Source organism: Haliotis rubra, unplaced genomic scaffold, assembly GCF_003918875.1.
Source record: "Haliotis rubra isolate DU_JTF1 unplaced genomic scaffold, ASM391887v1 Scf37, whole genome shotgun sequence".
In the NCBI taxonomy this organism is placed as follows: Eukaryota; Metazoa; Mollusca; class Gastropoda; order Lepetellida; family Haliotidae; genus Haliotis; species Haliotis rubra.
In genome coordinates this window covers 24,876-41,784 of record NW_025767046.1, presented here as the reverse complement: position 1 = coordinate 41,784, position 16,909 = coordinate 24,876, and the positions used below count along the sequence as shown (strand labels likewise).

The window sequence follows — 16,909 nt, the reverse complement described above, 5'->3', positions numbered from 1 at the left end:
CAGTGTAAGAAGTCCTTTTCTCGCCTCGATGCATTTCAAGGCCACAGATGTCAGCAGTCCACTTTGAAGAGAAAACAAACTTCATCAGGGCCTGCAGCTAAACGTCCATGTCTGCAGTCAGCTAACTATGTAAATGTGAACATGGTTTTAAGTTTATACTTTTCAATTTGTATTTGGTACACCATTATATACACTCATTTATATTATAAAATTTGTACAGATGTTATTTCTATTAACTTGCATGGTCGGCTTGTTTGGATTCATTTTGTGATTATCATATTATGTTTGTGTGATCATGAAATAAATATCTTAACTTATACTTAGAATTGTGTTATTCTTTATGAGTGTTGTTATAGCTTAGCAAAATAATCAGTGTAATAGCATCCAAGGTTTGCTACTTCTAGCGTAGGTTTCCATATATGAAAAACTGACTTTTGGTATAGTAGACAAATCATGTAATTGTAAATGCTTAAGAACAACTCATCTTAATTTAAAGTTGGTTGAGTATGGATCACAAAGGTTCAAATAAATAAATAAATAAACAAAACAAAACAACAACCATGCACTGTTATTTACACATTTTATTACATAAAGACATCAACACAAAGAAGGGATACATACAAACATACATATACATAAATACATTCTTGTTAGTGATTAGATATTCAGTTTACATATGTGTCATATACAACCACAAGTGTTTTTTCATGAATTATCAAAGTTCATCATCTGAAGGTTCATTGTAAAATTGTTCATCAAGTTCTATATCTTCAGCCATGGATATGTCCACCTTGGAGAGGATGTCCTTCACTATTGGTTTCATCCACTGACCGATTTTAGCATCCATGTCTGCATGATCCATGTCAGGGTCCAGAGCTCTCACTTTCTCAAAAATAGGCTTGAAGAGTGGTCCATAACCAAAATAGCTGGCGAACCTGATGGCTCTTACAAGTCTTTCCAAGAATGTCTGTTCCCAACACTTCTTCAGTTTGTTCTCAAATCCATCTCTCACTCTTGCCTTTATCTTCGTATTCATCCTTCTTTCTCAAGATGTCCCCCTTACAGGTTTTCAGGGTCTGATCCCACATATATTCAATACCTTTCACTTCTCTCTCTTTGTCAATGCCAGTGGCTTTAGATGTTTCAATAGGACGTAGGATGTCATCTTTGCTTTCATTGAGGGATTCAGTTTTAGTCCGTTTCCTTAACGGTTCACCATCATTCTCAGGACACCAAGTTCTTACATGACGCTGGAGGTCATGATTGTTCTCAAATACAATCCCACACTCGTCACAGGAGGGCATGCTCTCGTCTTCAAGGTTGTCTTCAAGGCTGTCAGTATCAACAGGGTCAGAGATGTTCACCTTTTGAGTGTCTGCTGACAACTGATTCAAGGACTCATTTGGCTCCTCTTTTATACTCTTGCTGAAAGTCTCAAACTGTCTTGATACTGGCGGTCCTTTTGTAATCATTTGAGATGGTCCTCTGTCACTTTTTGAGAGTATATTTGGCTGTAATCGTTCTGATTCAAGGGTAGTGGGTCGTAGGTCAAGTGTCAGATTGCAATAAGGTTTTGAACAGCTGTCTGATACACATTCATGAACCTTTCAGAATTATTGGGATAAATACGTCTAGCAAACAATTGGACCTGAAGTCTATCCACTGGGGAATTAAAAAGGGTCACATAGTGAGAATTCAGAGCAATGTCACGTGACTCTTTGCCCCGCGGAAATAAGTTCTGTAACAGTAAGAATATGATGACATTTTTGTGATGAGAAGTTCTTGTAAACAGCTGTGAGATGCGTTTGTCATCCTTGGCCTCAGACATTAAGTCATCCAACACAATCATGTTATTATTTCTTGCATCAAAGTAGGTATCACCAAGTACATTGTATGGTATTCCTTTCACAAAATTAACTTGTGGAAATGCTTCACTGATAAATTGGTATAGAGGTTGCCATTGAATATAACACCAGATAATGCGATTTGGTGCTGGCTGTATACAACTCTGCTTCAGAAGGTTATAGACAAAATTAGACTTCCCGCTCCCTGATGGACCGACTATAATTGCATTAGAGGGGATGGTAAAACTGAATTGCTTTTGAACATAGTGTGGTGGTGGTGGTGGTTGTGGTGGTGGTAAAGATGCTACTGGTGGTGGTGGTGGTTGTGGTAAAGATGCTACTGGTGGTGGTGGTGGTAAAGATGCTACTGGTGGTGGTGGTGGTTGTGGTGGTAAAGATGCTACTGGTGGTGTAGGTGGTTGTGCCTTTGCTACAGGTAGTGGTGAATAACCTTCAGTGGGATTGGTTTTGTGTGCATTCCTCCTGTGACGATACATTGCATCTCTTCTTGAAAATCCTTTACCACAATCAGGACAGGATGCTGAATCCATGGTGCGTCAGACATCAAATGAAAAGAAATACCGGGTTGATCCTTTTTTATACACCCTGGAGGTCCTGCTCTGGGATCCAGCTGTTAAATTTCTTTGGGTAGCCCATCCATTTAACATACACCTCTTTTCTACCAGCTCTCTTCCTCTTCTTCAAGACTTTCTCAACACGCCACATGGTGTCTGCAGACTTATAGGCTTTCTGAAGTTCATTCGCATAAAAAGTACCTGTGATTGGATCCTCAGCCATGTCCTTGACTTTATAGACTGGTATCCCATCCCTGTAGTATCGTCTGCTAACAATAAAGATTCCCTCCGTCATTTCTCCTGATAGTCACGTTGAAAGACATGTCTCAAATGTGACAGTCGCACCTGATCCCCTACTTTGAATTTAAAGGCTTTCCGTCTTCTTTCATTCATCTTCTCTGCTTTGGATTTGACTTGTTTGTGCAGTGGATCAATGTACTGTTCATTCCAAACAACAGATTCATTGTTTGCGTTGATATCAATGGGTGAACGTTCATTCAGCGACCTATGAGGTCTCTGGTTATAATCTTTCACCAAGTCTTGCAAAACATCAATATAATGGTATGATTGTTTGTAAGTAAAGTATCTGTACATAATCGCCTTAAGGGTTCGTATGACTCTCTCGGCATAAGATGCTTTGGTTTCATTCTGAGTTACAAAGTAGGTAATACCCTTGTTGGCTAAATATGATCTAAAATTTCTTGTTATCAAATTCACGACCTTTGTCGGATCTGATAATACAGACTGTCATTCTGCTTCAAAACATACCCTGTCTCCTTGCTTGACTATGGTCATTAAACAATTAATTATGAATACATGCTGGATTACAAGTCGTCTCCCTCCGCCGTAACAAGCATGCTCTTTAGACTTAACTTCATTTCTAAAATAGCCTGGTGTAGCAATAATGACGTGTTTCTACTGGTCAAATTAACTATCATCATCTGTCATTAAAGGTAAAGTCTACTATAAAAGAATACTTAGTACCTGATACTGTTTGTCATCATCACAGTCGTCAGGGTCCACCTGCAACACAATGGCATACCTACCATTATGTGTTATAATAACTAGGGATTTCGAGAACCAGCTGCTACTTCTATATCTTATATACTGCATATCATAACCTCATGGTGCGTATGTTGACTTATCATTACAAACGTTTCCCAGAACATTTAGTTTCTTCTGGAGTAAATTAGGAGTGTCAGAAACAGCAGTAATATTATCAACAAACAATAGTGAACACAAGTCAGCACCTAGATGAATACAAGAAATTAAAGTTTGAAAAGGATTACCATTATAATGCCATTTCTCATATCGGCATGCGTTCCACAATTTCTAAAGACAATAGTTTTTGTCTTATTCCAATTTTTTTATTCCCCTTACCATTACAAAACCTTTCCAGAAAATCGAACTTCTTTTGGAGTAATTAACAAGTGCCAGAAACAGCAGAAATATTATCAGCAAACAATTCTTAGTATTCTCCTTTACTACCTTCGTGTGGAGGTGCATGCCAAAACTGCAACACAATCGCAGGCGTGCCGTTCTGTATTTTAATAACTAGTGAGAATAATTAGATAACCAACAGCAACTTATTTAGTCCATATACTGCATATCACAACCTCGTGCAACGTATGTTGACATCAAGTATAATTACGCATAATTATTTTTGTCCCTTATGGAAAACACATGTTAAATATGTTTCTTGTAGTTGTTTTTGTGTGTGTTAAACAGTCCTATTACGTGGAAACATTGTCATTCTTGTATGACTGATGTTGCACTAACCACCATCTTTCAGGCATCGGGTAAGCATTTAGACAAACTGATGTTCCAATGATCTCTATTTACACTTGGATACTTGACCAAACTTAGCGAATACATTACACAAACTACCGAGTCTCCGGGCAAACAGTAAATATTTGGCAGGCAACTGTGAACGCCAAACGTCTATATTATTTCGCATTGCATAGGAGACGTTAAATAAAGATAAATATTGAACATAAAAGAAACATCACACGATAGGTCCGAATGATAAAATGAAGTTTTAATTACACCATGTCATGCACAGCTTGCATAAACGGTGTTCATTTTGTAGGAATCAGTGACTCCTTTTGACGACAATGACACATATATACTGGAGGAATATCCTTTCCTGGGTATTACTTTTTCACACCCCTCTCCGACATATTACAGAAATGCAATTTTTCAGTTGTATCTCAGTTTCTGCATAGACATTTGGACACGATTGAAATGATGTTCCAAAATGTTCCTTTGAACTAGCAGGCGTCCAATACAAATAAACTTTAAGTACGGTCATAAGGGTATTATATAATTTATCTATTCAAATCCTGTTTGAATGGGAAAGTTTGACCAGGGCTACCATTACAATACCATTTCATCAGCATGTTGGTCACATTTTTAAAGACAGCAATTGTTCTCTTATTCCAATTTACTTTCATTCCTGTTAGCATTATTAAAGTTCATTTTTTTTACAAAATTACAATACAGTTGTGACAAACAGCAGAAATATTATCAGCAAACATCACTGTACACAAATTAGTAAAGAACTGATTTATGAAACTTCCTTCTCACACCTCTTTTTTCCATTTTCTTATAAAGCTTACTAAAGAATATGAGAAACATCCGTGGACTTGAAATGTAGTCCCGGTGAATACCAGCAGAACAAGTTAAACAAGCTGAAAGGCTTCTTTGGGGAGGTTTTTTCAGAAGTTGGGGAGTACTATCATAGCCAGTTTTGTGGATAATAACTTCTCTTTTTCTAGGTGAGAGAGTGGTACAAGAAATAATTGATTTTCTGTAACATCTGTCATTAAAGGTGAAAGTCTAACTAACACATGCTGTTAAATGAGAATACACTGAAGCAATAGTACTATAAAACTTGCCTGATACTGTTCGTAGTCATCGTTAGGGTCCCCCTGCAACACAATGGCATACCTGCCACTATGTGTTATAATAACTAGGGATTTCGAGAACCAGCTGCTACTTCTATATCTTATATACTGCATATCATAACCTCATGGTGCGTATGTTGACTTATCATTACAAACGTTTCCCAGAACATTTAGTTTCTTCTGGAGTAAATTAGGAGTGTCAGAAACAGCAGTAATATTATCAACAAACAATAGTGAACACAAGTCAGCACCTAGATGAATACAAGAAATTAAAGTTTGAAAAGGATTACCATTATAATGCCATTTCTCATATCGGCATGCGTTCCACAATTTCTAAAGACAATAGTTTTTGTCTTATTCCAATTTTGTTTTATTCCCCTTACCATTACAAAACCTTTCCAAAAAATCGAACTTCTTTTGGAGTAATTAACAAGTGCCAGAAACAGCAGAAATATTATCAGCAAACAATTCTTAGTATTCTCCTTTACTACCTTCGTGTGGAGGTGCATGCCAAAACTGCAACACAATCGCAGGCGTGCCGTTCTGTATTTTAATAACTAGTGGGAATAATTAGATAACCAACAGTAACTTATTTAGTCCATATACTGCATATCACAACCTCGTGCAACGTATGTTGACATCAAGTATAATTACGCATAATTATTTTTGTCCCTTATGGAAAACACATGTTAAATATGTTTCTTGTAGTTTTTTTTTTTTTGTTAAACAGTCCTATTACGTGGAAACATTGTCATTCTTGCATGACTGATGTTGCACTAACCACCATCTTTCAGGCATCGGGTAAGCATTTAGACAAACTGATGTTCCAATGATCTCTATTTACACTTGGATACTTGACCAAACTTAGCGAATACATTACACAAACTACCGAGTCTCCGGGCAAACAGTAAATATTTGGCAGGCAACTGTGAACGCCAAACGTCTATATTATTTCGCATTGCATAGGAGACGTTAAATAAAGATAAATATTGAACATAAAAGAAACATCACACGATAGGTCCGAATGATAAAATGAAGTTTTAATTACACCATGTCATGCACAGCTTGCATAAACGGTGTTCATGTTCATTTTGTAGGAATCAGTGACTCCTTTTGACGACAATGACACATATTCGTGAGACAACGGTAGAAGAAATAAATAAGTGGTTTTCTGTAACATCTGTCATTAAAGGTGAAAGTCTAACTAACACATCCTGTTAAATGAGAATACATTGAAGCAATCGTACTATAAAACTTGCCCGATGCTGTTCGTCGCCATAATAGTCGTCCCCCTGCAACTCAATCGCACACATACCATTATGATATAATTATAATAACTAGGGATTTCGTGAACCAGCAGAACATGTTAATATATGTTTCTTGTATTTGGTTATTTGTTAAACAGTCCTATTACGTGGAAACATTGTCATTCTTGCATGATGTTGCACTAACCACCATCCTTCAGGCAATGGGTTAGGATTTAGACAAACTGATGTTTCAATGATGTCTATTTACACTTCGTTTACTTGATTAAACTTAGCGAATACATTAAACAAACTACTGAGTCTCCAGGGCAAAAGGTAAACAATTGGAAGGCAACTGTGAACGCCAAAACAAAAACATTCTGGATGGAAAAGGTGATTGAGCAAGAACGGTTCAATTATACTAAAAACACATCAGTATTTCAGTCATATCAAGGCGTGTCAGCAAAGTACTCGATAAACGACGGTCAAAGCAGCATGGCCAGGACAATACAGTTAATTGCTGGGTGAAGGTTATTTACACATCCTTAGCATTAAAATGAAACATATTGTTAAGCATTACAGAGGAGCCGTTTAACAAAGATAAATACGGAACATAGTGGGAAACGTCACACATGGGTCCAATTGCTACAATAAATTCTTTATTACACCATGTCATGCAATGTTTGCACGAACGGTGTTCAACTTGCAGGAATGTGCGGGGCCTTTTGACGACTTTCGACGCAAACATAGCTGAGGAAGAGCCTTTCTAAAGTATTTCTTTTTAATATCATACATACTTAGGTTGCAAGAGAAAATAAGAAAATCATTTCTCTTGAATCTTAGTTTCTACATACATAATAGAACATGACTGAAGTTATGTTCCAATATTTTCCTTTGAACTAGGAGCGTCTTAATAGTAAACTGTGAGTACGGGTATTACATGACTCATCAAGCCTGTCCGAATGTGAATGTTTCTGTACTTGCATTATGCTCTAGTTACGTTAAGTCAATATTTCGAATGCTCTGTCGCAAGTCTACCAATCATGATCTGTCAGTGTTACTGAGATCTGTGACACGTAAAGGTCCGGGTTAGAATATTGATCTCCAGTAAACCATTCTTCTCGTAAGAGGCGACTAACAGGATCGAGTGGTCAGGCTCGTTGACTTTGTTGACACATGTCATCGGTTCCCAATTACGCAGATCGATGATCATGCTGTTGATCACGGGATTGTCTGGTCCAGACTCGATTATTGACAGACCGCCGCCATATAGCTGGAATATTGCGGCGTAAAACTTAACTCACTCACTACCTATATCTGTAATAATCAGCTTACAATAAGAGAAATTTCACCTCCTGATCGGGTGGTGGGGTCGCCTAGTGGTTAAAGCGTCCGCTCGTCACGCCGAAGACCCGAGTTCGATTCCCCACATGGGTACAATGTGTGAAGCCCATTTCTTGTGTCCCCCAACATGATATTGCTGGAATATTGCTAAAACTAAAATCCCACGCTCGCTCTATTGTATGTGTAGGCACTTGACCATGGGAAACATTTGCATTATTTCTTAACGCATAAATGTACTCACATATAGCACAAAGTACTATGAATAAATGAAGTATGAAATCCATTTTTTACACGTGAACCGAATTTTAAAAGTTAACATTTATTGATTCATAGATTCTACCACTCATTATGAAATATAACACACACCTAGTCAAACAACAGCAATACACAAGTAAGTAATATTGTATATGATTTGAAATGCTATGCGTTTTGCATTGACTGCCGACGGAAAAGCGTATTCATACTGAACAGAAACTCAGGTGACCACTGGTTACAACATTTCATGTTTTGTTTGTTTTGGGTTCAGAAGAAATGTTACTGATTTACAATGCGTCAGTTCCCTACTTACAAGTTCGGAAAACGATGAAACCGGATATCGAACTTTGCAACACACAGGGCAATTTGGTTGCCTACTGAGCACCTGGTCAATGCAGCCCTTACAGAAACGGTGCCCGCACCGTATCCTCTTTGCATCTTCGATATGATTCTCACAGATAGCGCACGTTTCTCTTTCATTGGAGTAAGACTTCTCTTCACAATGTTTCATAAGTTTCTTCTTGCTTTTGTATTTCAAAGCAGCATCAAATACTTCATCTAAAGACAGTAGAAGTTGATCATTTTCTGAAAATAGGCAATTAGCATGATGTACAAAAATGTCACTTTCAAGATCATTGTACTAAGACTGCGACGTGCATGAATCCAATTTCAAACACAGCTTACAGATTCCAAGCAGACGAGTTCTTGTTTTATCTTCTCGAGGCAAGGCAACAACAAGTTCCATCTATTAACGTCTATTGGTATGATTTGGCCTGAGAATTGTACCCCGACCTTCTGCTTTAGTGGTACACGGTAATATCATTACAAAACATTATTATAGTAATCATCGACACGAACAAACGATTGAAAATATATTACACATGGTTACATGAGTTTCAAAGGCAGGTATCTGTTATAGACCCGCTTAATACATTCACACTTGTTTAGATCATCAGGTACGGTTACATTAGATGTTGCTAGTGCTAACATTTTTCAACAGAAGAAAGAGATTGTTCGCATTTCTATTTACAAACTTAACATGTAACAGTTATGGAGAAGTATTGAAACCATTGACATAGGCAAATACGTTTGCCTCGTTAGTCCAAGGAAAGATGTGTGCGCCTACCTTTCTGAGTCTCAGTAGACTCGCTCACGCAACCTACTTCTGATCCCAATTTTTCGACAATATTTCCATTTGTGAGAGTAAATGTCATCACAACTTCCGGTGCCGTTTGTCGACCTTGCCCATCGGCTGCTGCATCCAAACTTCTCTTGATGGCAGGATACATCTGAAGAATTTCCACAACACCAGCCTTCTCCTTGGCTTGAGTGAAGTACGTTTCAGTTGACTCCGCAACAGCAAGAGTTTGGTCTATCGCTTCTACTTCTTTCTTAGACAGAGACAACATTGTACTACTTCTTTCGTCGATATCCCGGACCAGATGTGACTTTCTTTCATTGATTATGCGTATCAGTCTTGTAAAGTGTGTGTTCACATCGGATTTGGCCTTTGCCTGGGCCTCCGCGATAGCAGTTTGACGTCTTTCTTCAGACAGTCGCCTCTGACGCAGTTGTTGGACATTTACGTTGACGGCCAGCATCGATGCTTCCAATTCCGTTTGTCGTTTCTTAGCTGCTTCATCTAGTTTCTGGAAGTCGTGGCCCTTATGTTCCACAGCTGTGCAAGAAAGGCAACACAGCGTTTCATCACTAGCACAAAAGAACTCCAGCTGGTGTTTTGGATGATGAGTGCAGAAGTGACCCTGGGCGAATGTGTTCAGAGGCTGTTCTAGCACTCCACTCAGGGATATGACGGGATGGTCATGAGTCAGTCGATGACGTCTGTGTACACATGCGCATTCCTTACACAGATATACAGAACACTCCTGGCACCTTGACTCTGCTGGGCTTCCTGCGGGGCAGTCTGTGCATGGAGCTTTTCCTTCGTTTTTGATCTGCACAAAATCTACAAGTTTTGCTCTGACCGGATCCACAGGCAAAGTGCCAGGCTCTCCTGGGATCTTGTGGACTTGACGACATAGCGGACATGTGATCTGACCTTTCCCCTCCTTGTCAAGAAGCTGCTGAAGACACTGTGTGCAGAAGGCATGGAGGCAGGAGTGGAGGAGACGAGGACGGCGGTCTGTCTGGTTGAAATGTTCCACACACACGGGGCATTCCAGGAATGTGTCTTTGAGGGCACTTATGTCAACCTTCTCTTGTGGTTCCGACATTCTGTATTCAGAAAACTTGGTGAGCGTTATCCATCTTACATTATATATTATGTATCGCTTATAGCAACCCTTCCAGGCCTACATCTTCCAATAAACATGGCACACTGTCTGATGACATGAAACACGGAAAACTTCGGTATATCCGATTTAAAACAAGAACTGGTTCTCAAAGTGCTGTATTTGGACACATCAGGTAACAATACATTGTGTTGACAGTTTCCAGGAAATGGTTAAAGCACGTCTCGATATTTTGGGTCGAACAATGTTCAGTCGAACAGTGCCCGTTGTTGTGTGAAACATAACACCGACATGTGAAAGTCGAGATAAAGATATAGAGACAGCAGATACACCTGAGGACAAGATTCTTTCAGTTAATTTGAAACGGAAAGAAATTATTTCATTTGACATTTCTATTTTGCAATATTTAACTCGCTGACTTGGTTGACACATGTCATCGCATCCCAGGTGTGTAGATAGATGCTCATGATGTTGATCACTGGATTGTCTGGTCCAGACTCGATTATTTACAGACCGCCGCCATATAGCTGGAATATTGCTGAGTGAGGCGTTAAACAATAAACACAACAAAAGGAAGCGTTACAGCTATTCAATAATAGGACAACACCAACCAACCAACCAAAGCAATATCAAAAGATGATAAAACGAAACAGATAAAATGGAATTCGTCTGGCGAAGAGATACATAAAAGATAATTTCCATTTTATGTTTATATAAATATTTTCAGCTGTCGACAACATGTTAATGAAAATTGATCCCAGCATCCCGATGAGAACGACAGTCATTACATAAATGCACACGGTTACAAAGAAGTTAAATATGATTACTTTACATAAATGTCACTTATGTTCTGTTGTGCCCGGGCAGGTGGGGTAGCCTAGTGGTTAAAGCGTTTGCTCGTCACACCGAAGACCCGGGTTCTACTCCCCACATGGGTACAATGTGTGAAGCCCATTCTGGTGTCCCCCGTCGTGATATTGCTGGAATATTGCTAAAAGCGGCGTAAAACTAAAATCCCACGCTCGCTCTGTTGTACGTGTAGGCACTTGACCATGGGAAACATTTGCATTATTTCTTAACGCATAAATGTACTCACATATAGCACAAAGTGCTATGAACAAATGAAGTATGAAATCCATATTTTACACGTGAACCGAATTTCAAAAGTTAACATTTATTGATTCATAGATTCTACCACTCATTATGAAATATAACTCACACCTAGTCAAACAACAGCAATACACAAGTAAGTAATATTATATATGATTTGAAATGCTATGCGTTTTGCATTGACTGCCGACGGCAAACATTATTTCACTAGTTTGATGTTACGTTTTGAAAAGAAAAATATTAGTGTCGTTGAGAATACTGCCTATGTTCCCACTTCCTGGTTCTTACTTTCGGTTTGTCCTCTACTGTCCCAGGATGTGTTCAGTGTAGGTCACAGATATCAAACAATTACAAATATGATTAGTTTAAGCTGTAACAGTGTCTGATGGCTGTATTCAGATATTTCTTCTTGTATTAAAGGGTACTTTACATGTACATGGTCGGGCGCGGTCACAGTAATTCTAAACACTTGTACCAAATCAATTCCCTCTTTGTGTTCAACAGTGTTGTGTCCATAGTGACAATATGTCTCCCACAAATGTGTGTGAAAAATATTCATGATCATGAACACTTCATACCAACCTCTTTTAACCTTTACCACGAATCTGTCTTTGAAAACACGCTCAGTGACACTTGTTTTTGGAAGAAGATCCGCTGTCTTTTCTGAGGGTGGGGTCCTCCTAAAGGGAGATAACTCAATGGCGTCAGATATCTGTTTCAGCAAGGTTAGTATTCACACCACAGACTATAAATACCCCATGGAAAGCACATAACATATCTGTGGAAACTGTTTCATATATTATATTTATAGTTTCCGATGATTTTCCTGAGAATGATGCACGGGGTCTATTACATATTTACAAACATGAAAACAATGTTCAACAATAAATCTTGTTAATCGAATTTTTCACATAACACGTAGAATATGAAATACATCGTGCTAGAAATAGCACGTGGGAACATTGACATACCTTCCTTCCAGGTGATCCCTTTGTTTGATATTATTATCTTTTTTCTTTCCTTTTTTTTTTAAACAGCAATATTTTAGCTATATGACGATGGTGATAAAGTATTCGAGTCTGGTCGAGACAAACCAGTGACTGACAGCATGAGCATTGCATCAGGATGTGGGGAATGATGTCAAACTACCTGATCTATTATTTTCCCCTTACCTATTCTATCCCGGAATCCTCACTGGTCTGTTAGTGAGTAAAGTGTTGGTTAGTGAATTATACATTTTTTGCGCTTTGAATAACACTTTTTGTTCTACAAAAGGGGGGCCGCCTCCGTGGTATAGTGGTTAGAGCATCCGTCAGGAGAGCGGAAGGTCGCGGGTTCAATCCCCGGCCGCGTCATACCAAAAGACGTTAAAATATGGTACTTGTTGGTCCCTGCCTGGCGCTCGGCAGTAATGAGTACAATAAGGACTGGTCGGCTCGGAGTCAGTATGATGTGTCTGAGTGGGGTATTCATGCTTCACTGCGGCATGGTATCTCAGTGAGCTAGCACTATAAAACCAGCTTACGTCTGGACTAGTACCCAGATAGCATTGGTATGTTGGCCCATAGTTGGCCCATAATCACCAGTTTGGTTGGCCCATTGTTGGCAAACTGACGATGGGCCCACTTGGATATGCTCATCGGGTCCACGTTGGCCCATCATGTTGGCTGATTGTTGGGCCAACGAATGAAAATTCACACAAAACCATGGCCCATAGTTGGCCCAACGTAGTGATTTTGTTGGCCTTATGTTGGCACCACCGTGTTTCAACATTTAGCTCTTTTTTGACCTTTGTACTAAACCATGGCCCATACTTGGCCCAACGATGTGATTTAGTTGGGCTTATGTTGGCACAACTGTATTTCAACATTTAGCTCTTTCCTGACCTCTGCAATCAGAAACATATATAAACAACACAACAAGTTAATCAAGTGAACTATTTCATTCTTTTTTTTCATTGTTATTTGAACATTATTGTATTTCTTGTCTTAGGTCTTTTGGCTGTCGCCGCTGACAGGTTTTTCGAACTGCTGCTGAAAAAACAACCCAAAAATTTCATGAAACTGTGACAGATATCATAATTTTAAACATGAGAACTATCGTAAAAGGACATAGTATTTGACCTTATGTTTTATTTGAAACATACAACTTAATGATTGAAAACTTCTTGTTTATTGCACAGAGTGACGTTCGGATGTAGATTCTTACACTGTTATCAAGCTAAAACCAAATGATGAGAAGTATATATGCGTAGTATGTTTTGACAATCAGCAGATTGACATTAACAACAACATGTAATTGAATAACAACTGGTACATTATTGGGAGAGGCCAGATGGGGACTAAGAACAACAAATAGAATGGTGATGAAGCCAATAAACAGGGGAGATTCAGTTGTAACAACAAGCTGATAGGGTGCTTTGATAGAGTCTATAGTTTGATTAGTTCTTCATTGGTCTGTCGTTTCATGTGACTGCAAAATTTGGTTTTCTTGCAATTTTTAGATTTTGTGTTAGTGAGCAATTCATTGGTCTCAAATGAAATCAAACAAACTATGAGTTGGTGGGTTACTGGTTGAGGCCCGTGAAGACATGTTGTAGGTGGTTCCGCTGGTTTCATCACTAGATCCATTTGTTGTTCTTAGTCCCCAACTGGCCGCTCCAAATTATGTTTATTTGACAAAACATACTCTGTACATGTATATATACCTTCATCATTTGCTTGTAGTCACTTTTAGCTTGATAACTGTGTAAGAATCTACATCGAAACATCGTTCTATACAATAAACAAGAAGTTGTCATCCATAGAGTTGTATGTTTCATTTTGGACTCACCAACTTCTAGAATGCTGTTCAAATAATGTGTTATTTGGATATGACGTGTAACTACTATAACTGTGACACATATATCTGATATGATGATGTTTAGCAATTATTGGTTGTAAAGATGAATAATAGAGAGAGTTGTATATGGAAACAGGAGTGTAACTGACAAACACATAATGTTATTAAAGTAAACACAATAAATTTAAATAATTTAAAATGAAATGAGATTTATCAAAGTGGTTAAAACAGGCTACCTAAAGAAAAGAGTCAATTAAATCTTTAATCTACTCAAGCAATTGCCTTTCAATACAGTATGTATCAGTTTCTTTTGCCTAAATGATGATTTAAACCAATTATTTCACAATATATTCGCAATTCAGTATCACAGAAATAACAATGCATATTTACCAGTTGAAGGCCTCCAGAAATGTAGTGTCGTCTGCTCTTTGAATGTCAGGTAAAGCTATCATTGATGACAAGTTTGGTATTCAGTTTGGAGAAAACAACGCTGTAAAATTCACTGCATCATAGTTGAAAGAGAGGGAAATGGATTCTTTCTTTTTGTCTGTGTAATTATTTCAACTTTCATCAAAATCTTTATAAGAAAACATTGCTAAAAATGGCCGTGTGCTGACTCTTTTATTCACAATGTTGGGCCAACGGTGGCCCAACTTTTTGAAATAGATGTAAGATCAGGAAAAATAGGCAGAGTTTTTCAAATGTTGGCCCACTGTTGAACCAACGTGTCAAAAGCCACCGTTACTTTTAAGTCATTAAGATAACGTTGGGCCAATGTTGTCAAACTGTTGGCCAACCAACCAACCATATACCAACATTGGCCCAACACACCTTTGCTATCTGGGATGAATACGTGCAAACACCTAGTTGCGGGTACAGCAACGTGCAGTCCAGTCAGTCCCAGCTGTGAATGGGTACCTCGTACGGATGGGAAAGCCGCAATAAGCCTAGTGGCTGCAAAAGTTGTATGCTCCCCAGGGAGTTGAGATTGATATTAAGATGTGCCGTTGAGATTCACATCCAATGATCGAGGGGGGAAAACTACCAGCGCCTTGAGCATGCACTAGTGCGTGGATATGTGCGCTATATAAGTATCCTATAATAATAATAATGAGCGAAACATTCTCAAGTACGACGTTAAACCCCTTTTCACCTCACCTCATCTACAAAAGGGCATTTTACTTTTTTCTTAAGACACACTTCGGACAATAGGACGACAATGCGACAACGCGAGTTGTCCAGGTCAAAATATGTAGCGTTCTCGCATTTTTGTCCTATTGTCCCAAGTGTGCCGTAAGAAAAAAGTAAAATGCCCGACAGTGCAACATAATCATTATATCGCATTGTCGTTTTTTTCTGGAAAAACAATAAAAATAAATATTCAAAGTGTGACATTGTGACAAATTGCCGCGTTGACACATTGAATAGTCGCATTGTCTATCTTTGGTTCTTTTTTTTACAATTTGGGCTTGTTTTTTGTATGAGCACAACGCGACAGAGATCTTTCTGCGATTCCACAGTTTTGCTCTGTTATATTGAAACACAAGCTATCGATACATAGGATATGTCCCTATACTAGTATAGAGGCATATCGTATGTATCGATAGCCAGTGATTCTTTCTATCAAAATTTTAGATACTGAATATACTCAGGGTCTAAGCGTTAGTCATATTTGTCTCTGATGCAACCCGCTCAGACATCTGACAGTGAGCGAAAGTTTATGACGCTTTAGGTGATTTCGTTAAATTATTTGTTTTCAAGGAAAATATAAATTCTCTTTGGACATATTATTCGTCAAAAAGATTTGAGCAAGTCTATTTGGGATTATATACGATCGGTTTCTTATTTCACCTGAGTAGTATAAAAGTAATCCGTTCAGCACAGACAATAGCATTCCTAAGAGAACAAAAGCATTCCAGAGCATAACAATAGCATTCCAGAGCATAACAATAGCATTCCAGAGCAGTAATCCTCAATCGATTGAGGATTAATCCTCCCTATGAGCACAATGCATTCCAGAGCACAATAGCATTCCTGAGCACACCTCCCTATGAGCACAATAGCATTCCTGAGCACAACAATAGACATTCCAGAGTATTCATACTCAAAGCATTCAATCTATTGACGTTGTAACGAATAAACATTCCAGAGGAGAGTCAAAGCATTCAATAGAATACAATAACATTCCAGAAGACATGAATAAGCATTCCACAGGGCATTAAAGCTTCTTAAGCATTCAATCTATTGATGTCACGGGTGAACAAACATTCCACGAGTAGAATAAAGCATTCCACAGAATACATTAAACATTCCATAGCTCTCTGAAAATCATTTCAACCCTGGCGAACGAACATTCCTCAGTTAGAATAAAATATTCCACTGATGTAGAGTATTAACCAACCAAACTGCATGTGTATCACTCTACATCCAATCAGTGCTTACATGCTCTACACAATCCCACCATATACCTTTTAGTATTAGACATTTCAAATCAGTTTCATCGTCATTATCGAGTGAACAAGTTTCAGAAACACACCT

General features: G+C 38.5%; 1 protein-coding gene across 1 annotated transcript; it reads right to left on the bottom strand.

The window, feature by feature from the left end:
- Positions 1–3,364: 3,364 nt before the first annotated feature.
- On the bottom strand, positions 3,365–12,216 carry LOC124285890 (E3 ubiquitin-protein ligase TRIM56-like). Its single transcript, XM_046722166.1, has 5 exons — positions 12,113–12,216; positions 9,295–10,403; positions 8,482–8,753; positions 5,317–5,349; positions 3,365–3,442 (listed from the first exon to the last, which is right to left on the bottom strand). Exons 2-5 carry the CDS (start codon positions 10,400–10,402, stop codon positions 3,383–3,385), a joined length of 1,473 nt encoding a protein of 490 aa, XP_046578122.1. The 5' UTR covers position 10,403; positions 12,113–12,216; the 3' UTR covers positions 3,365–3,382.
- Between the last annotated feature and the right edge of the window lie 4,693 nt (positions 12,217–16,909).

Bases quoted from the DNA above. Each gene is read 5' to 3' on its own strand.
- LOC124285890 (XM_046722166.1), bottom strand. From the start codon at position 10,402: ATGTCGGAACCACAAGAGAAGGTTGACATAAGTGCCCTCAAAGACACA. The intron at 8,754-9,294 runs GTAGGCGCACAC...GCCTATTTTCAG, and splicing joins GTCTACTGAGACTCAGAAAG to AAAATGATCAACTTCTACTG. The intron at 5,350-8,481 runs GTAAGTAGGGAA...ATTGTGTTGCAG, and splicing joins TTTCATCGTTTTCCGAACTT to GGGGACCCTAACGATGACTA.